Genomic DNA, 18,240 nt, shown 5'->3' with positions numbered 1-18,240 from the left:
TTAAATAAATGCAGTGTAGTGCCTGGTACCACCAAATGATTTCAGGAGCATCTACTGCCTCCTCCTATTTAATATTATTGGAAATTCAGTAGAAAAAGAGGGTTTTCCCCTAGGTAATCAGAGATTAAAGAGCAAGGACAACATAAATTAATACTAAAATATAAGTAACCACTCCATTCTTAAGTGGATTTTTAACAAAATGAATGTTACCTAGGTCTCCTGAAAAAAAAAACCGTTAAAAGAATATTAGAAGGAAGAAATAAAGCTATAAGAAAAGGACTAGGCTGTAGATTGACCTGGGACTTATGATGTAACTCAGGCTGGCCTCAAACTCACAGCAATCCTCCTTCCTCAGCCTCCCAAGTGTTAGGATTCCAGGCATGAGGCATTACACCTAATACTTTACTTACCATTTTTATCTATACCTGAGAAGCAATCAAAAGGGAAAAATAGTGTTTACTACTAACAGGCACTTGAATTTACTTCTTTCTCGGTGATAATTATTATCAAACTAAACTTACTGAAATCACTCCATTGAATACTTTATTTACGTATTATTCGAAATAAATTTATATTGAATTTTATCAACACAAACTTATGAAATAATTTATCAAGATAAAAAAACAAACCACAAATAATTTTCTTTATGGGAAACTAAATGCCTCCACAAAATTAATGTTAGACCGTCTGTATCTAGACATTCCATATTCATGAACTTATCCAACTAGAGATTCAGATTACTCAGGAAAATATGTCTGAACTGAGCATCTAGACTTCTTCCTTGTCATTATTTCCTAGATACAGTAAAACAAACATTTGAACAGCATTTACATTATATTCAGTACTGTAAGTAGTATAGTGGTAAGTTAAAACTTCTCTTGCTAGAAACTATGCACAGTCTATATGCAAATACTTTGCTGTTTGCATGTAGGACTTGACTACCTACAGATTTATGTATCTTCTGGGTTTTGGAACCAATGCTCATAAATGCAAAGAGATAACTATATACTGATATGAAGTATTTATTATTCTTTTATATAATTGATAAAAACTTTCTTCAGCAATAAAATATGTAAAACCATTCATTTTCTGACACAAGATCTTTCTACAAAGCCCAGCCATTGAATTCATAATTTTCTTGCATCAGTTTCAAGAGTGCAGAGATTTGTGCACTACCATGTCTGGCTTTCATTTTTATCTTTAATTAAGAATAAAACTAAATTTCAAATTCATTGAAATAAATAAACTATTTTATTGTAAAATTTAGGAATTAAACTATAGAATTATATGAAAAACATACTTCTCTTCTTCAAGCTTAGTTTTCAGTTCTTCAACCTGCTTTGAATAATTCTGATCACTTATTTTAGTGACAAGTAATTGTTCTTCTAAATCATGGACCTCTTTCTGCAAAACAAATGTATTTATGACAAATTATCTACCTTTTTTTCATGTAAAAGATATAATTAGGCTGGGCATAGTGATACAATCACCACACTTAGGAGGCAGAGAAGGCAGATCTTTGTAGGTTCAAAGCCAGCCAGGTCTACATAGTGAGCTAAAGGAAAGTCAGAGCTACAGAGTAAGACCTTGTCTCAAAATAGATAGATAGAGAGAGAGAGAGAGAGAGAGAGAGAGAGAGAGAGAGAGAGAGAGAGAGAGATAGATAGGAAAGAAATGGTTGCTGCAAGTAATCAATCACAGAGATCTGCCTATCTGCCAATGGAGAAATAGGAATAAAGTAGTGTGCCACTACACCTGGCTTAAAAATTTATATTAGTGAAGTCAGGAAGTAACTTCAAAAGAAGTTCCCACTTTTTTATAGGTCTGCAAATACACTTTAAATTTAAAGATAAGTTTAAATAAAATCACTATAAAGAGTATCATAAGAATCCAGCTTAGCCAGGCAGTGGTGGTGCAGCCTTTAGTCCCAGCACTTGGGAAGCAGAGGCAGGTGGATCTCTGTGAGTTCAAGACCAGTTTGGTTTACAAGAGCTAGTTCCAGGAAAGCCTCCAAAGCCACTGAGAAACCCTGTCTCAACCCCCCCACAAAAGAATCCAGCTTAATGGGGGCTAGAGAAATGGCTCAGCTGTTAAAAGCACTAACTGGATGGCCACTCTTCCAGAGCTCCTCAATTCAATTCCTAGCAACCATCTGTAATGAGATCTAGTGCCCTCTTCTAGTATGGATGAAAACAAAGCACCCATAAAAGGAATCCAGCTTAATAAGGGCTAAATTAAAATGCATCAAGAAATATTGAAAACATCAAGAAACAGAATTATTATAAACCATAGCATGCATAAACTAGATTCTTAAATGTTGACCTTTCTCTCCCACATTATAATATGAAGGCTCCTTATTTTAAATCAATAATTAATATGTTAAATATAACAGAAACATGTACTTTTAAAAAGAAATTTGTGAAGAAATCCTTCAGAAAACAAATTACTACATCATAATCTATTTTATAAATCTATATTCTTAACAAAACATTGGAAACAAATATATCCTTAACAAACCTCTCTGGTTTGCAAAAGGAGAGTTAGTTCTTGTTCTTTCCCTTGTAATTCTTCAGCAAGCTTCTCAACTTGTTTCTTTTCATCTAAAAGTTTTTGGTCTTCTGCCTATTTAAAAACAGTAGAGAAAAAAAGAAGCATAGCTGTCAAACTTCATACACATAGAAAATAATTAAACTTCCCAAAGAGTAAAAGAAAGAACTATAGTGTATTTCCTTGGCTAAAATTGTTTAAACAGAGACAACCAAGCCAGGTGTGGTGGCACACACCTTTGATTCCAGCACTAGGGAGGAAGAGACAGGCAGATTTCTGCCAGGCTGGTCTACAAAGTCAGTTCCAGGACAGCCAGGGATGTTACACAAAGAAATACTGTTTCAAAAAAAAAAAAAAGACAAAAAATTTAATGGGCAGAGCCATAAAATAAAAGAAATAAATTGTTTGTTTAAAAACTCAGAGTTTTGCCGGGCGTTGGTGGCGCACACCTTTAATCCCAGCACTCGGGAGGCAGAGGCAGGCGGATCTCTGTGAGTTCGAGGCCCGGCTGGACCGACAGCCTCCAAAACAGAGAAACCCTGTTTCATAAAACCAAAAAAAAAAAAAAAAAAAAAAACCTCAGAGTTTTTATGGTAAAACAGTGAGTTAGAAATGACCTCCATACGACAGGATAAATGAGAAAGGTGAGGCTAACAGAAGTCAGGCTCTGTTCCAAGGAAGGTATAATTGGGAGGGCAAGGGAAATCACAAAGGAGATGACAAGATGACTAAAAAACACAAGAAAACAGAAAGACTAAGCAGCAAACAGAAATGGGCAATCACTGCTCCAGCTGAGTCTCCAACACTAAAAGAAGAAACAAAAGCTTCATCCAAAAGGTAAGTCAGACGGCCCTGGAGAAAGAAACTGCCAGTCTTTCACACAGAGCAAGTCCACAATACTTGCTAAGACATGGATCCAGTTTTAAATCTGATAAGACTATGACTATGAAGAAGAGGGCCATTTTGTCACTTCTCTTATATCAGACGGCTGTCCCTGGGTGCCATCTTGAGAATTAGATTATTGATTGAGACTAAAACTACTTACTCTAGGAGTCTGAAAACAAGGCAAAATAACAATCCAAAATTCAGGCAATAGCTTGCCCACAGCTCTTAGGTGTGAGACAACAGTCATGCAGGACTCCTAATACAATTTTAAGAAATTCAGACATTTTAAGAAGTTCAGGGGAGCTAGGGGGTCAAGCAATGAAGCGCACAATAGGATGTAAAAAAAAGAATCCTATTACTTGAGGATAACATAGAAATTGATAACTTGAGTCTGAAGTTAGTGAATGGCTGAACTTTTGGAGCCACCTACCTATTAGTGGTTCATTATTAAGACTAATAACGCTGAAGCTCAATTGAGGTGATCTGACTGTTCTTTTATCTGACCTTTCAATTTCCACAGCCACCTCCCTCCTACATGGTATTTTACTGTGTAGGATTGAAAACACTGAGACTGATCCTATAGTACAGATAACAATGATACATTTGCTTCAGATACTCTCCAATGCACTCAAGAGATACCCCATTTATTAGACTACAGTTTGTACAAACAACTGTCGAGAGTCCTCTAAAACATTTAGAAACTGCCCTACCCACAAAGCTGCAAAGCTAAGTCTGGCCAGCAGATTCTTGATATATAAAGAAGGAAAATTCCTAAAATGAAGGCAATTCTACTATACATATGACCCTAAGCAGAGTCCAGGCTCGGGACCAGTCTAAGCATTAGAAAAGACAAAAGACTCTAATATCAACTGACAAACTAATCTACCTAGAAGAATCCAGCATTAAAAACCTGGAGTAAATTCAATTGACTATTTTATCTTTTGTTTTAGGTTTTTTTTTTTTTGAGTTGAAGATATTTGAAATTTATCTCTATCAGACAGAAGTTAGGTGTTTTGTTTGGGTTTCCGGGTGTTTGTTGTTTTGTTCACTGTGTTTCTCTTTTCTTCTTTCTTTCTACTATACTATAAATATTTCAAAGCATACTTTTAAAAATGTAAGATATGCCTTTAAAACCTTTTGTTTTGCCAGGTGGTAATGGTGGCACATGCCTTTAATACCAGCACTCTGGAGGTAGAAGCAGATGACTATCTCCTCACTCAAGGTCAGCTGGTCTACAAAGTGAGTTCTAGGATAGCCTGGGCTGTTACACAAAGAAGCCTTGTCTCAACAAAGCAAAAAAATTTTTGTTTTTACTTTTTATTCCTCTTACATTCATCAATGTTTTGCCACATTTTTCTTTATTGTGCAATTAGATTTTAATACATCTTTTCTCCACCATTTCCTAACATTTCTCATATCTTTTTCTGTTCTTTTAATCTTGCTCCTTTTTCACCCTTAATTCCCATCCTTTATTCCATGTATTTATTATTTATTATTTTTATTGCTACCCTAATTATATTTAATTTTATACCTAACTCTATGTTACTTTTGCTATTTTATATTCTATGACCCGATGGGGGATGTCCTTCTGTATCCTGTGAATATATGTTTTTCTTATTGGTTGTTGAATAAAGCTATTTCGGGCCAATGGACAGGCAGGATGTAGCCAGACAGGAAGTATAGGCAGGGCTATCAGATGAGGAGAATGCTGGGAAGAAGAACACAGAGCTGTGAGGGAAACTCCATGTAGTTATCAGGAAGATAGGACGCCTGGACATTCTTCAGTAAGCCAAGACTATGTAGAGATACATAGATTAATATAAATGGGTTAATAATTTAGAGAGCTAGCCAATAAGAAGCCTGGGCCATCCACCAAACACTTAATAATTAATATTAGCCTCTGTGTGTTTATTTGGGATTAAATGGCTGCAGGACCAGGCAGGACAGACACTTCCATCTGCAATGGCCACTAGTAGAACTGATTGGCTTTAATACATTTTAAGTGTATTTTCTTATCTAGTTAGGTAAGGTATTACAGCTGTTATACCAATTTGTTTTTCCCATTCTCCATACAGTACTGAGCCCTCAAAATAAAACTGCTCACTAAGAGGATCCCCAAATAAAATAACTGTATCAACAAACGTACAAGTGATAACACTGATGGGGGATGTCTTTCTGTATGCTATGAATATATGTTTCTCTTATTGGTTGATGAATAAATGCTGATTAGTCAGTAGCCAGGCAGGAAGTATAGGCGGGGCAACCAGACTAGGAGAATGCTGTGAAGAGGAAGAAACAGGAGTCAATGAGGAAATGCCAGATAGGACCCTGAACATTTTCCAGTAAGCCAAGACCACATGGAAATACATAGATTAATAGAAATGGGTTAACAATTAAGGCAGAGCTAGCCTAAGCCAGGCAGTGGTAGTGCAAGCCTTTAACCCCAGTACTTGGGAGGCAGAGGCAGGCAGATCTCTGTGAATTCAAGACCAGCCTATCTACAAGAGCTAGTTCTAGGTAGGAAAGGTTCCAAAGGTACACAGAGAAACCCTATCTTGAAAAACCAACAGAGAGAGAGAGAGAGAGAGAGAGAGAGAGAGAGGGAGGGAGGGAGGGAGGGAGGGAGGGAGGGAGGGAGGAAGGGAGGGAGGGGGGAGGGAGAGGAAGAGGGAGAGAGAGAGAGAGGGAGAGGGAGAGGAGAGGGAGAGAGAACATTTTATGATTAATGTAACCTTCTACATATTTATTTGGGACCAAATGGCTGCAGGACCAGGTGGGAAAGAAATCTGTCTTCATAATACACAAACTTAATCACAAAAATCAAGGCAATATGACACATTACAAGGGATCATAACTAATCTTTTACTAAAACCAAATAGCTGAAACTGAATTGGTTGGTTGGTATTATGATTCAGTAGGTAATGACATTTGCCACCAAACCTGATTTGGATCCCTGGAGCCCACATGGTGAAGGAAAGAACCTACTTCTATTAGTTGTTCTCTGATTTCTACACATATGCCATCAAATGAACACACACACACACACACACACACACACACACACACACACACACAAGATCAACCAACCATTCAATTAACCAATTTTAAAGTGGTTAAAATGCCAGAAAAAGAATTCAAAAGTCTACTTGTAAAATAACCAGTGATTTCAAAGAAGACACAAGCAATGTGGAAATAGTATAGAATACTTTACAGCACCTACGTGGAGGCTCACAAAAGTCTGTAACTGAAGTTCCAGGAAATCAATTGGATGCCTTCTCCTGGCCTCTGCAGGCACTAGGCATGCATGTGGAACACATACATACATGCAAATATTCACACATTCACATAAAAATGAGTATCTTTAAAAAGTTGAAGGACAAACAAATTTATCATGATAAAAACAAATTAATTTATTACCACTAAGCCATCTCTACAGAGGATACTGGAAGGAATATTTTTGACAGAAAAGAAAGATTAAACACACTCACAGAAGATAAATAAGACATAAATGGGGAGTGGAGATGGGGAAATTAAGAAGGGACAGAAGGCTTAACCAAAATGAATGGTTTATGAAAAGCTTTATGGAAGCCTATAATAATCTTCCAGCTCAAGAAACTTATTTTAATTAGAAGATATAGAAAAATACAGGTGACATAAAAGGAGATCAGGGGAATTCTCAAGGGAATAGGGAGACTGGGGAAAGGAGAAGTTAGGGGGTTCATAAGCCAAAACTAAAGATATACAAACAGGTCTTATAGAAATCTGATAGTTTATATGCTGATTTAAATACAGTATATACAAAATACAGGAGTTTGAACAGAAGTATCCTGCATTGATGAACAATAATACTCTCAATTTGGGTTACTAAATGAAAACCTCAGTGCCAGGCAAGGGAAGCTCTAAAGTACATGAAACAAGACAGACTATTGCCAAGCCTCTTGACTGTTCAACATAACCAAATGGTAAAACCCTATTGCTAAAGAAAACATTCACTTTGGATGCAGAACATAGAAAAATAAAACCTAACTTTCCAGGAAATTCTCTCCCTCCTGCAAATTTATATAGTGCCAGAATGTGTTATACAGTTCCTAGGTGAAAAAGAGATTAACGGTCTCTCCCAGCACTGAATCCTGTATACTAAAATACTGACCTGCCTACCAAGATGTGTCTACAACTATTATGGGGACAACCAACCACTTTCTGATTAGGTATGAGGCCTTCTCCAAAGAAGGATTTCATGCCTGGTGTGGAAAAACCCATGATTAAGGGTATGATAGCCCCAAATAGAGAACTTATTGTTTTGCTATCAAAATGCCCTCTACATATTTCTATTTATATTCATTTTATTAAAAACACATGGACCTCCAGGCATTGGTGGCACACGCCTTTAATCCCAGCACTCAGGAGGCAGAGGCAGGCTGATCTCAGTGAGTTCGAGGCTAGCCTGGTCTACAGAGCGAGTTTCAGGACAGCCTTCAAAACAATACAGAGAAACCTTGTCTCGAAAAACCAAAACCAAAAAAAAGAAAAAAAGAAAAAAAGAAAAAAAGAAAAGGACCAGATAATTGGATTAAAAAAGTTTCCAATTGTTTGCTCTCTGCAAGAAGCATACTTAACTAGAAAAGATAAGTATGAAAAAAAATGTAAGGTGACATATTAAGCAAGTAGAAAACTGAAAACAAGAAGGGGAGCCATACTAGTATCTGAAAAATCAGACTAAAAAAGAGATGAACTAGATCACTACAAACTAATAAAGGTGACAATACAAGAAGATAAAATGATTGGAAATAAACATGCATCAAACATTGGCATACACAATTTCATAAACCAAAATCTACTGGACACAAATGGGCAGACAGGTCAAGATAAAGTAGTACTAAGTGACTGTAATACCCAATTCCATGAGTAAATATATCATCCAGACCAGAAAAAGAAATAAAACTTCATAATTAACTGCATTATAGATCAAATGTTAATATACATTTACAGAATATCCCACCTAATGGCTATTGAATGGATATACATTCTTCTCAGCAGCCCACAGATTCTTCTATACAATAAATCATCTTATAAATCCAATATTACCCTATTAAGACTTGATGAGGAGAAACAAAAAAGAATACTAAAGGCCAAAATATTTAATAAGTAAAAGTTCAAAACTTCAATAAAATACTGATAAATCAAATTTATACAAGTTAAGGGGCTCATGCACCAAAACTGAATTGGTTTCTTTCCAGGAACACAAGAATGGTTCAACATATGTAAATCAATAAGTAATATAACACATAAAAAGAGTCAAGGATAAAAATCACATGATCATTCCAATAGATACAGAAAAGCCTTTGATAAAATTAAACATTCATTCATGATAACATCACTGAATAAATTAGGTATAAAGGAATAATGCCTCAGTGTAGCAAACCTGCATTAGACAAACCCACAGCCAATATCACTGTGAAAAAAGAAAAACTGAAAATATTTTCAATAAAATCTAGAAGAGAAGTGTGTCTACTGTTCACTAGACCTTTATGGTACAACATAATAATGTATATTTGCTCTTATTTTAAGTGTGCTATCAACATTTTTAAATAATATAAACATCCTGCCCTATAAAAATAGATACAGACAAGATTGAAGCTTTACTCAAAAGCAAATGTAAAATTTTTATATTTTAGCAGAAAAATTAGTATGAAATATTTATAGTTTAAAAATACAGGCCAGTAATTTCAAAATTACTTTAGAGTAATGACTGGAAAGTAATAAGAAAAAAATATGTACTTACCAATATTTTTTTCAATTCTTCAAGCTTCACTTCATTGTTATTTTTAAATTTAGTCATCTCGTCTGAAATAAAATGAAATGTATTAATAGCTGGATTAAAAGATAGGAAAGAAATAAGAATGCCATTTAAAAGAAGAATCAACTCATATCTGGTACAGACCCCAGAATATTCGGCCTAGGAACAAACTACTATTATGTTGATAAACGTACACCCCTAAAAAGAGATAGATTAAACACAAAGGAAGCTTACAGGGAGTCTAAAACAACTATGCAAAAGTAATAATGGATCAATACTAACAATTGTGTTTCTAGGTTAACTCATAGCCAAATGGGTCCAAAGTTCATAAAGCAAAATAAGCAATGTATCTACATAAAATAATTTTGAATGGTTTCAGTGTGTACCTTTACTTTCAACTCATTACTACCTTTTAAATCTATCTAGCTTCTCTCCAAATTTAAAAGAACTGATGTTCTCTCAAGCTAGTTCTCATCATTTTTCTTTGAATTTCAACATCCCCACTTCTTCTGTGACTTTATCTGCTCTAAAACATACCAACTCTGTGCAAGAAATCCTTATTTTATCCTATACCACCAAGTACCATATGAATATAAAAACAAAGATATCTGATTAACCTCTCTGTTCTGTCAAGTTACTATTTCTCATATTATCTTTCAAATCCCTGCCTGCTAACTACACATTTCTTTAACTCATATAAAACAAATACCTTTCTCCATGATGTTAGTAAAATTATGATCTCAAAAACCAACAATAAGCACTTTCTAATGCCTTTTTCAGTCTTATTTATTGTGTAGCGGGATCATATTTGATACAATTGAACACACTCTTATTGTTTTTCCCCCTTCAAGTACCAAGACCTTGCATTATTCATATTTCCTCTCTAACTCCTATTCCTACTGCTTTATAGTGTTTATCTTTTCTTCTATGAATTCAATATTAAAAATATCTTTTCAGCTCAACAGTCCCACTTTTTTCTTTTTCCATTTTTAACTTCCTACAGTCTCCTAATAATTTCCAGCTGTCACCTAAATTGTATCTGACATTTTTGTTCATTGTTAAAAAGTTTTAATTATTGGAAATATAGCAGAAGTGCTGAATGTTTCTCAGACTTCTCTGTTTAAAAAAAAAATACTTGTAATAGCTTCCCCCAAATCAACAAAACACGAAATGTCAATATAGAGGCTAAAGGAGAAACGTCACATGAAAAGTTTATTTAACCGAAAATTTCACTTTAGGTAAAATATATCTTATTGTTTTACTTTGAGGACTAGCTGAAGAAAATGATCTGAACATGACTCTACCCTATTACCTCAATTTCATATAATTAGAAAAAAAGGCACAAAAAGAAATAGAAAAGTTATATACACATCATCAAGATTACCAAAAAAAAAAAGAACTAAAGAAAGAAGAAAATAAAGAATACCTGAAAAGATTTCTGGCTTTGAAAACTTTATTACTAATCCAAGAATAGAATAATGTTGCGTCCTTATGTAATTTTTAATTTGCACTCCCATACATAGTATTTTCAACACTCTATCATCCTCTACAACTATCCAAAGCCTCTCTACACTTTAAAATCTATCCTTAATATTTAACATTAACATTCAATAAGAAAGCTAAGCATGTGTGTGTGCGCACACATGCACACACACCATGAAACTAGAAACAAGATTAGTTGGGAAGAGTAAAATGACTATCAGGAATGAAGGGGAACAAGCAAAGGTAAATACAATCAAATATATAAAAAATATAAATATGCATTTATGTTTTATACAAAGCTGTGATATAAATATGCATTATGTTAGTCATTATAAATATAACAAAAATGGAAGTTCTCATATTTTCACTTCTTACTCTAACATAACATTTTTGCTTACCCCCATCCCATTCTGGATACTATTACCCTACTGGTTTTATGTGTTTAACCTTTCACAGTAACTAAAGATTTTTCAAAAACATGGTATTTTACTTTCATGTTCCCACAAACACATAGCACTGCTTCACAGTTCTCAAATTCCTTATCCAAACTTCTCATAATACTTTGGTATGAGAAAATACTGAAACTAAAACGTGATATCTAATAGCTACTTAATGGTAAACTGAATTGTCACAAATTCACACTAAAGATAGTTTAATTACTAAAATTACCCCATAATCTACAACATTCAACAATCCTAAAGAAAGTCAGTAAGTACAATGATTTAAAAATAACTCTTTATGTTCTTAAGGAATTTTTTAATTAGATAAGAAGTTTGTCTTTAACCATTTTGGTTCTAGCTGGTTGGTTGGCTGGTTGGTTGTTTTTTGAGACAGGCTCTCTCTACCATAGCCCTGGCTATCCTGGAACTCACTATGTAGACCAGGCTAGTTTGAACTCACAGAGGTTCAGCTGCCTCTCTCTGCCTCTCAAATGTTGGGATTAAAAGTATGTGCCACCATACCTGGCTGTTTTTAACAATTATACTAAAAAGTAAAATTATGAATAAGATTATTTGGAGCTTACAATAAAATCAATTATTCTACAGTGGAAAATTAAGCATTGCAAAAAGAACGGCATAAATATGATTGCAGAGATTGGCCTGCCTCTGCCTCCCTAGTGCTGGGATTAAAGGTGTGCACCACCAATGTCCAGCCAATCAAAATTTATGATGCATGAAAATATCGTGCTAGTTACATATAATTAATATATGCTTATAAAAATATTTTTCAGTGGTCTACAAAGTGAGTTCCAGGACAACCTCCACAGCAATACAGAAATACCCTATCTCGCAAAACCAAAAAAAAAAAAGAAAAAGTATGGTCGTTGGTGGTACGTCTCAGAAAGAAACACAACCAAAGAGATGAACTACTTATAAAATATTAAGCAAGTATTTCAAATACTAGACAACATTAATTGTAATTATTTTAGTTGTACAAGTGATTCAACTAAAAATATAAATATTCAGTATAATAGTAAAGCTTATAGAAAATTATAAAAATAATCTAAACAAATACCTGTCAATTCAGGACAGGTATTTTAATCTACTAAAAATACTTTTTAACTGAAATTGGGAAAAAACTTGTTTTTTAGTTGTCAATACTTGCAGATAGTCAGGCTAAAGTTATAAAACACACACAGTTAGCTAACTGCATGATCATAAATTCATAAAATTATATTGTTTTGCCTGTATGATTTCTTGAATATTAACAATACTATATGATAATGTAGAATTTTTTCCTAAAAATATTTCATAATCAAATACACTAAGCAATGAAGTCTACAAAATTCAGACATGAGCCAGGTATGATGGTGCACATTTGTAATCTCAGCATTTGGGAAGTCGAGGCAGGAAGACTCTTGCAAGTTCAGAGCTACATATCAATACTCTCAAGAAACAAACAAACAAACAAACAAATAAATCTAGGCAGCGGTACATTCTTGTTATCCAAGCATTCATGAGGCTGGGGCAAAAGGATCAAAAATAGAAAACCAGTTGGAACTATGAAGTATGATCCTGCCTCAAAAACTGTTTCTTCAATTGAAATGTAAGACATTCCCTTAAAGTGTATTTATGTCTTCAATCCTAAAATAAGAAGAATAAAACACCTCAGGTTTCTAGACAGTGATAAACTGCATAAAGAGATTTAAGTCTTCCTAAAATATAAGTATTCTGCCAGGTGTTGGTGGTGCATGTCTGTATTTCCAGCACTTGGGAAGGCAGAGGCAGGAAGATATCTATTAGTTCGAGGCCAGCCTGGTCTACAAAGCTACATAGAGAAACCCTGTCTTGAAAAAACATATACATATATATTTTTTTCTATATTCAATTATTATTTTTCCCTAATTTTTATATTTACTTTTATTTTATGTGCATGAGTATTTTATTTCACATAAAAGCATCATATAGGGAAACCAAACCCAGGTCCTCTGCAAGAGCAGTAAATGCTTTTAACTGCTTGTTAACAACAAATTAAACAAAAGCCCCAATTTTGTTTTATAATTAGTTATCAATATGTTATCAAAGTACACTATTGTCTAAGTCTTACCCAGTTCATTTGATTTCTTCTGCAGCTCCATGGTAAGTATTTTCAGTTGATCTTCATTTTTTACCAATCTTACAAGACATATTAAAGTTTAAATTATTATTTAGTCAGAATTCATCTAATAACTAAAACAGGCACAATGTAACAACTGATACATCTGTTTTATTCAGTTATTAGACATTATTGAATATTATTGATTATCAAATATTAAAATTATAATAAATATTAAATTATGTAATAATTTAATTATATGATAAGTATATCTACCTAAAACCTTGAGGCTTATAATTTGTATCTTAACCATAGGGCAGAGATGGAACATGCCTTTAATCCCAGCACTTGGGAGGCAGAGGGAGGTGGATCTCTGTGATTTCAAGGCCAGCTTGGTCTAGAGTTCCAGAGCAGCCAGGGCTACATGGAGAAACCCTGTCTCAAAAAAACAAAAGCAAAATTTTAAAAAGATATCTTAACTATTGACAATAAGCAAATTTATGCATTAGTGGATATGTATTTAAATGCATATCTATTATAATAAATTCTTTATTTAAAAATACAAATAAAAGATTATACATCATTTTATTGGTTTCTCTGATCTTCCATTTTCTTAAACCATTAAACTAAGGTAACTGGGGCTGGAGAGATGGCTCAACGGTTAAGAGCACTGGTTCCTCTTCCAGAGGACCAGGGTTCAATTCCTAGCACCCACATGGCAGCTCACAACTGTCTGAAATTCCAGTTCCAATGGATCTGATACCTTCACACCAATGCACATAAAATAAATTATATATATATATATATACACATACATATACATATATATATATATATATATATATATATATATATAAACTAAGGTAACTGCTGGGCCAGTGAAATGGTTCAGCAGATAAGAGGGCTTGCAACCAAGCCTACCAACCTAAATTCAATGCCTAGAAGAGAACCTACTCCTACATATTGTCCTCTGATCTCCACACACAGGTATACATAATATATATGTAGAAAATTTCAGACTGGAAAGATGGCTCAGTGTTTTAAGAACACTTGCTGCTCTTCCAGAGAACCAAAGTTTAATTCCTAGTACCCCACAAGGGCTCACAACTCTTTACCTCCTGTTCAGGGGATCTAATGCCCTCTTCTGGCCCCTCTAAGCACTGCGTGCATGTGATACACAGACATACATGCAGGCAAAACACCCATATACATACAAATTTTTTAAAAATTAATGTAGTAAATAAAAAACTTACTAAGGTAATTGGAACAGATGATTCTATAATAATTCACAATTTTACTATGTGAAAACTGCCTTGACAGGTTAATCAGAAATATAATAGAAGAGTTAGAAAAGCAACATTTTCTCATTACTATGTACAGTAGTGAAAAAAATTAAGTAGAACCAGGATATGAATTGGGAGAAAAATTCATCCCTCTCCTTTACTCTGCCAAATTTAATTAAGCACTGTGCTAACAAAATAATTACCTAGGACAAAAATAATTATCTAGGCCTCAATATATTTTTATATAAAAATCACATAAGTGAAGAAAAAAAGCTATCCAATATTCTAATTTTAAATAAAATGCTAGTTAGTGTTAAAAGCAAATGAGAATTTATCTCATATGGAGTAATATTTCCTCTATCCCAAGAGAGTTACTAAGTTCATACATAATAAGTAAGGTTACAGACTTCAGTTAAAAAAAACTCTTCATCTAGATATTATTCCTATGAAGATAATTCACATGCAGTGGTTCTCAACATGTAGGTCAAACCCCCTGTGACAGCCCTCTTGCTCCAAAAATGTTATTACTACAATTCATAACTTTAGAAAAATTATAGTATGAAGTAACAACAAAAATAAATTTATGGTTGGGGTTCAAGAAAACGTGAGGAACTGTATTAAAGGGTCACAGCATTAGCAAGTTTAAGAACCACTGATCCACACTATTAATAAGTATGTTCTACTACTCCATCAACACTTAAGGGACTTCTCTACTCTATATAGCTTGACCCCATTGCAAAGTATGCATGGGAAAAATTCAGGAAAATACCTGATTTTAAATGGTACTGAATATTAAAAGTAAACCATTTTTATGTCTTCACTTTTTTTGTTGTTTTGGCTTTTTTTTGTTTGTTTGTTTGTTGTTTTTTTTTTTTTGAGACGGGGTTTCTCTGTGGCTTTAGAGGCTGTCCTAGAACTCACTCTTGTAGACCAGGCTGGTCTCAAACTCACAGAGATCTATCTGCCTGCCTCTGCCTCCTGAGTGCTGGGATTAAAGGTGTGTGCCACCATGGCCCGCTCACTTATTTTTTTAAAATAAGAAATGTTTCACCTTTGCTGTTCTGTTCTCAGTAATTCCTCCAAGGTGCATGTAGTAGCTTTAAGTTCAGTAACCACAAATGAGTGATCAGTTTTAGCTTTGTTAAATTCTTCCATTTGAGCTTCTTTTTCTTCAGTGAGCTGATAAATTGTTTTTGTTGCAATCTGCAAATCTTCTTCTAAAGCCTTCTGAGTGTTCTAAGTGAAATAACGCATAAAGCAGAAAGAAAAATGCAAAGGCCTAACATGTTTAAAAGGCTTAAGTCATCTGCTTCTATAAATTTGGCTGCCCTTTTGCCCTCCATACTTCTTCCCTTTCCATCGTCCCTTCTTGGCATAGTGGAATAATCCACCCATTATCAAATTTCAAATCAACATTATCTATTCTTCTGATCCCTCCACAGAGTTTTCCCAGACAGGTTAGCCCACACAGTTCTCTCCATTCTTAGAACTGTTGTTAACAATTTATGAGCCTAAGTCACTCACTCTATTGGTACTTAGGTATATTCATCCAATGTCTTTTATTAGAAGCATTTTTAGAGTAGGATTGTGTCTTCTCTATTCGAATCTCTAAGTCATTATATATTTTAGTCATATCCAATAAAAATGTTAACTGATTATGTAATCCACACTATACACTAGTTAGAAGTATCATACCATACTTCTTTGCAATGACATTTTAGTATCTTCAAGTTCTGATGTTAAATGATCCTTCTTTTTATTTAATTCTTTGACGTTTTCATCTTGTAATTCTAAAAGATAAAATTATAGATAGGCATTGTTTGATAGAAAATGGCTTCAAGGAAACTAATTACTATACCAATTACTCTTTTTTCCTCTATTAGAAAACAGTCCAAAATAAGAACAAGGCAAATAAACACACTACACTTGATAAGATTATTTTTCCCAAAAACTCAAAAATGAACATTTATAATCATTTTCAGTATCTTCATTTATAATCAGAATAAAAGAGACATATTACCCAGCTTCAGCAGGAAGATTAACAGACTTATTTTTTTTTGTTTGTAACTGCTGTCAAGGAGTCAAACTTGTATATATAATATCCTATTATTTTATTTGCTATTATAAATATGTTTTGGAGTCAGGTATAGTGAATGCAATACCAGGTACTTGGGAGGCTTGAGGGAGAAAGATTAGAAGTTGGAGGCAAACCTAGGCAATTTGCCAAGCTCATATCTAAAAAAATTTTTTTAATTACAAAAACTAAGTAACTTAATTATCCCATGCTCCTCCTTCTCAAAAACAAAAAATTTTAAAATAAAAATCATTTTGTCCATTGTGGGGGATACTAATGCTCTGTTAGGTTATAAATATCACAACTAATAAATAGTATGCAAAACCTGAGCCTCTGGTGATCTTCAAAGATATAGTTTGAGATTTTTGAAGTTTTTTTTTTTTTTTTTTTTTTTTGGTTTTTCGAGACAGGGTTTCTCTGTGGCTTTGGAGGCTGTCCTGGAACTAGCTCTTGTAGACCAGGCTGGCCTCGAACTCACAGAGATCCACCTGCCTCTGCCTCCTGAGTGCTGGGATTAAAGGCGTGCACCACCAACGCTCGGCGAGATTTTTGAAGTTTTAAAGGAATTTTTTTTTCTTATTATAATGTAAGATACAGTCAATTCCCTATGATGGTTTCATTAAAGATTGATATTTAAACCTAAAATACTAAATAAAATGTTAAATGTTTTTGTTTTTTGGTTTTGTTTTTTTTTTTTTGGTTTGGTTTTTCTGGACAGGGTTTCTCTGTGTAACAGCCCTAGCTGTCCTGGATTTAGCTCTATAGACCAGGCTGGCCTCGAACTGACAGAGATCCAATTGCCTCTGTCTCCCAAGTGCTGGGATTAAAAGCATGTTCTACCACCACCCGGTTCTAAATATATATTTTTTTACATAAATATGTATATAGCACCTGGTATTTCCGGGCAGTCCAAGTACTAACCAGGCCCACTTCTGAGATCAAGCATGTTCAGAGTAGTATGGCCATAGACTAAATATGTATTTTTTAAGGGCTATATTTTTCAGTTTTGTTCTCTGTTCTGGATTTGGTTTTGGTGGTGATGATGGGGTTTTTTGTTGTTGTTTTGTTTTGTTTTTGTTTTTAGGGTAGATTACTGAATCTACTCTTGAAAAGAAAAAAGTGAGGATATAGATATAAAAATTATTGAATCTACTTCTAAACAGTAAATGTAATGAAATGAAAAGGTAGATTATTGACTCTACTTTTAAAAAGCAACTACTAGTTTTAATATTTTACATTGGATTGGACTTCTGAGTATTGTATACAAATATTATATATTGACACAAATTTGAGATTGATTTGTTAAAACATATTGTATATATGTCTCTAATTTACTTAAGGGTATTGTACCTATAGAGCCCATTTATCAATGTAATATAAATTTCTAGTGTTTGAAAGTTATTATTACCAACTATGTAAGATAATAAGGAAATGTAGGTGATTAATTAGTCATCTATTACAATTTTACTTGTAATCATAGTAGGCATGTTTTCAAAGTTAAACAGATATATTTTAGAGAGGCAGGGTACCACCTTCAAATACTTTAGAAATCTACAGAATATGGCATTTAAAGTGTTTTAATAATATAGGGAATTTTATGACAATAAAACATGTCTGCTCCTGGCAGCACCAATTTA

The 18,240-nt window shown here is 33.9% G+C and overlaps 1 protein-coding gene across 1 annotated transcript in view; it reads right to left on the bottom strand.

The window, feature by feature from the left end:
• The window catches only part of Sycp1 (synaptonemal complex protein 1), a 97,521-nt gene that overhangs the window by 46,238 nt on the left and 33,043 nt on the right, over window positions 1–18,240 (bottom strand). Inside the window, exons 12-17 of the mRNA XM_040752137.1 lie at window positions 16,225–16,319; window positions 15,581–15,765; window positions 13,259–13,326; window positions 9,215–9,276; window positions 2,518–2,622; window positions 1,301–1,404 (exon numbers count right to left, since the gene is read on the bottom strand). Of these exons, the coding sequence (XP_040608071.1) occupies window positions 1,301–1,404; window positions 2,518–2,622; window positions 9,215–9,276; window positions 13,259–13,326; window positions 15,581–15,765; window positions 16,225–16,319 (619 nt within the window). The remainder of the gene's footprint in view (window positions 1–1,300; window positions 1,405–2,517; window positions 2,623–9,214; window positions 9,277–13,258; window positions 13,327–15,580; window positions 15,766–16,224; window positions 16,320–18,240) is intronic.

This window comes from Mesocricetus auratus, unplaced genomic scaffold (genome assembly GCF_017639785.1).
Source record: "Mesocricetus auratus isolate SY011 unplaced genomic scaffold, BCM_Maur_2.0 Super-Scaffold_100009, whole genome shotgun sequence".
Taxonomy (NCBI): domain Eukaryota; kingdom Metazoa; phylum Chordata; class Mammalia; order Rodentia; family Cricetidae; genus Mesocricetus; species Mesocricetus auratus.
This window is presented reverse-complemented; position numbering and strand designations above follow the sequence as displayed.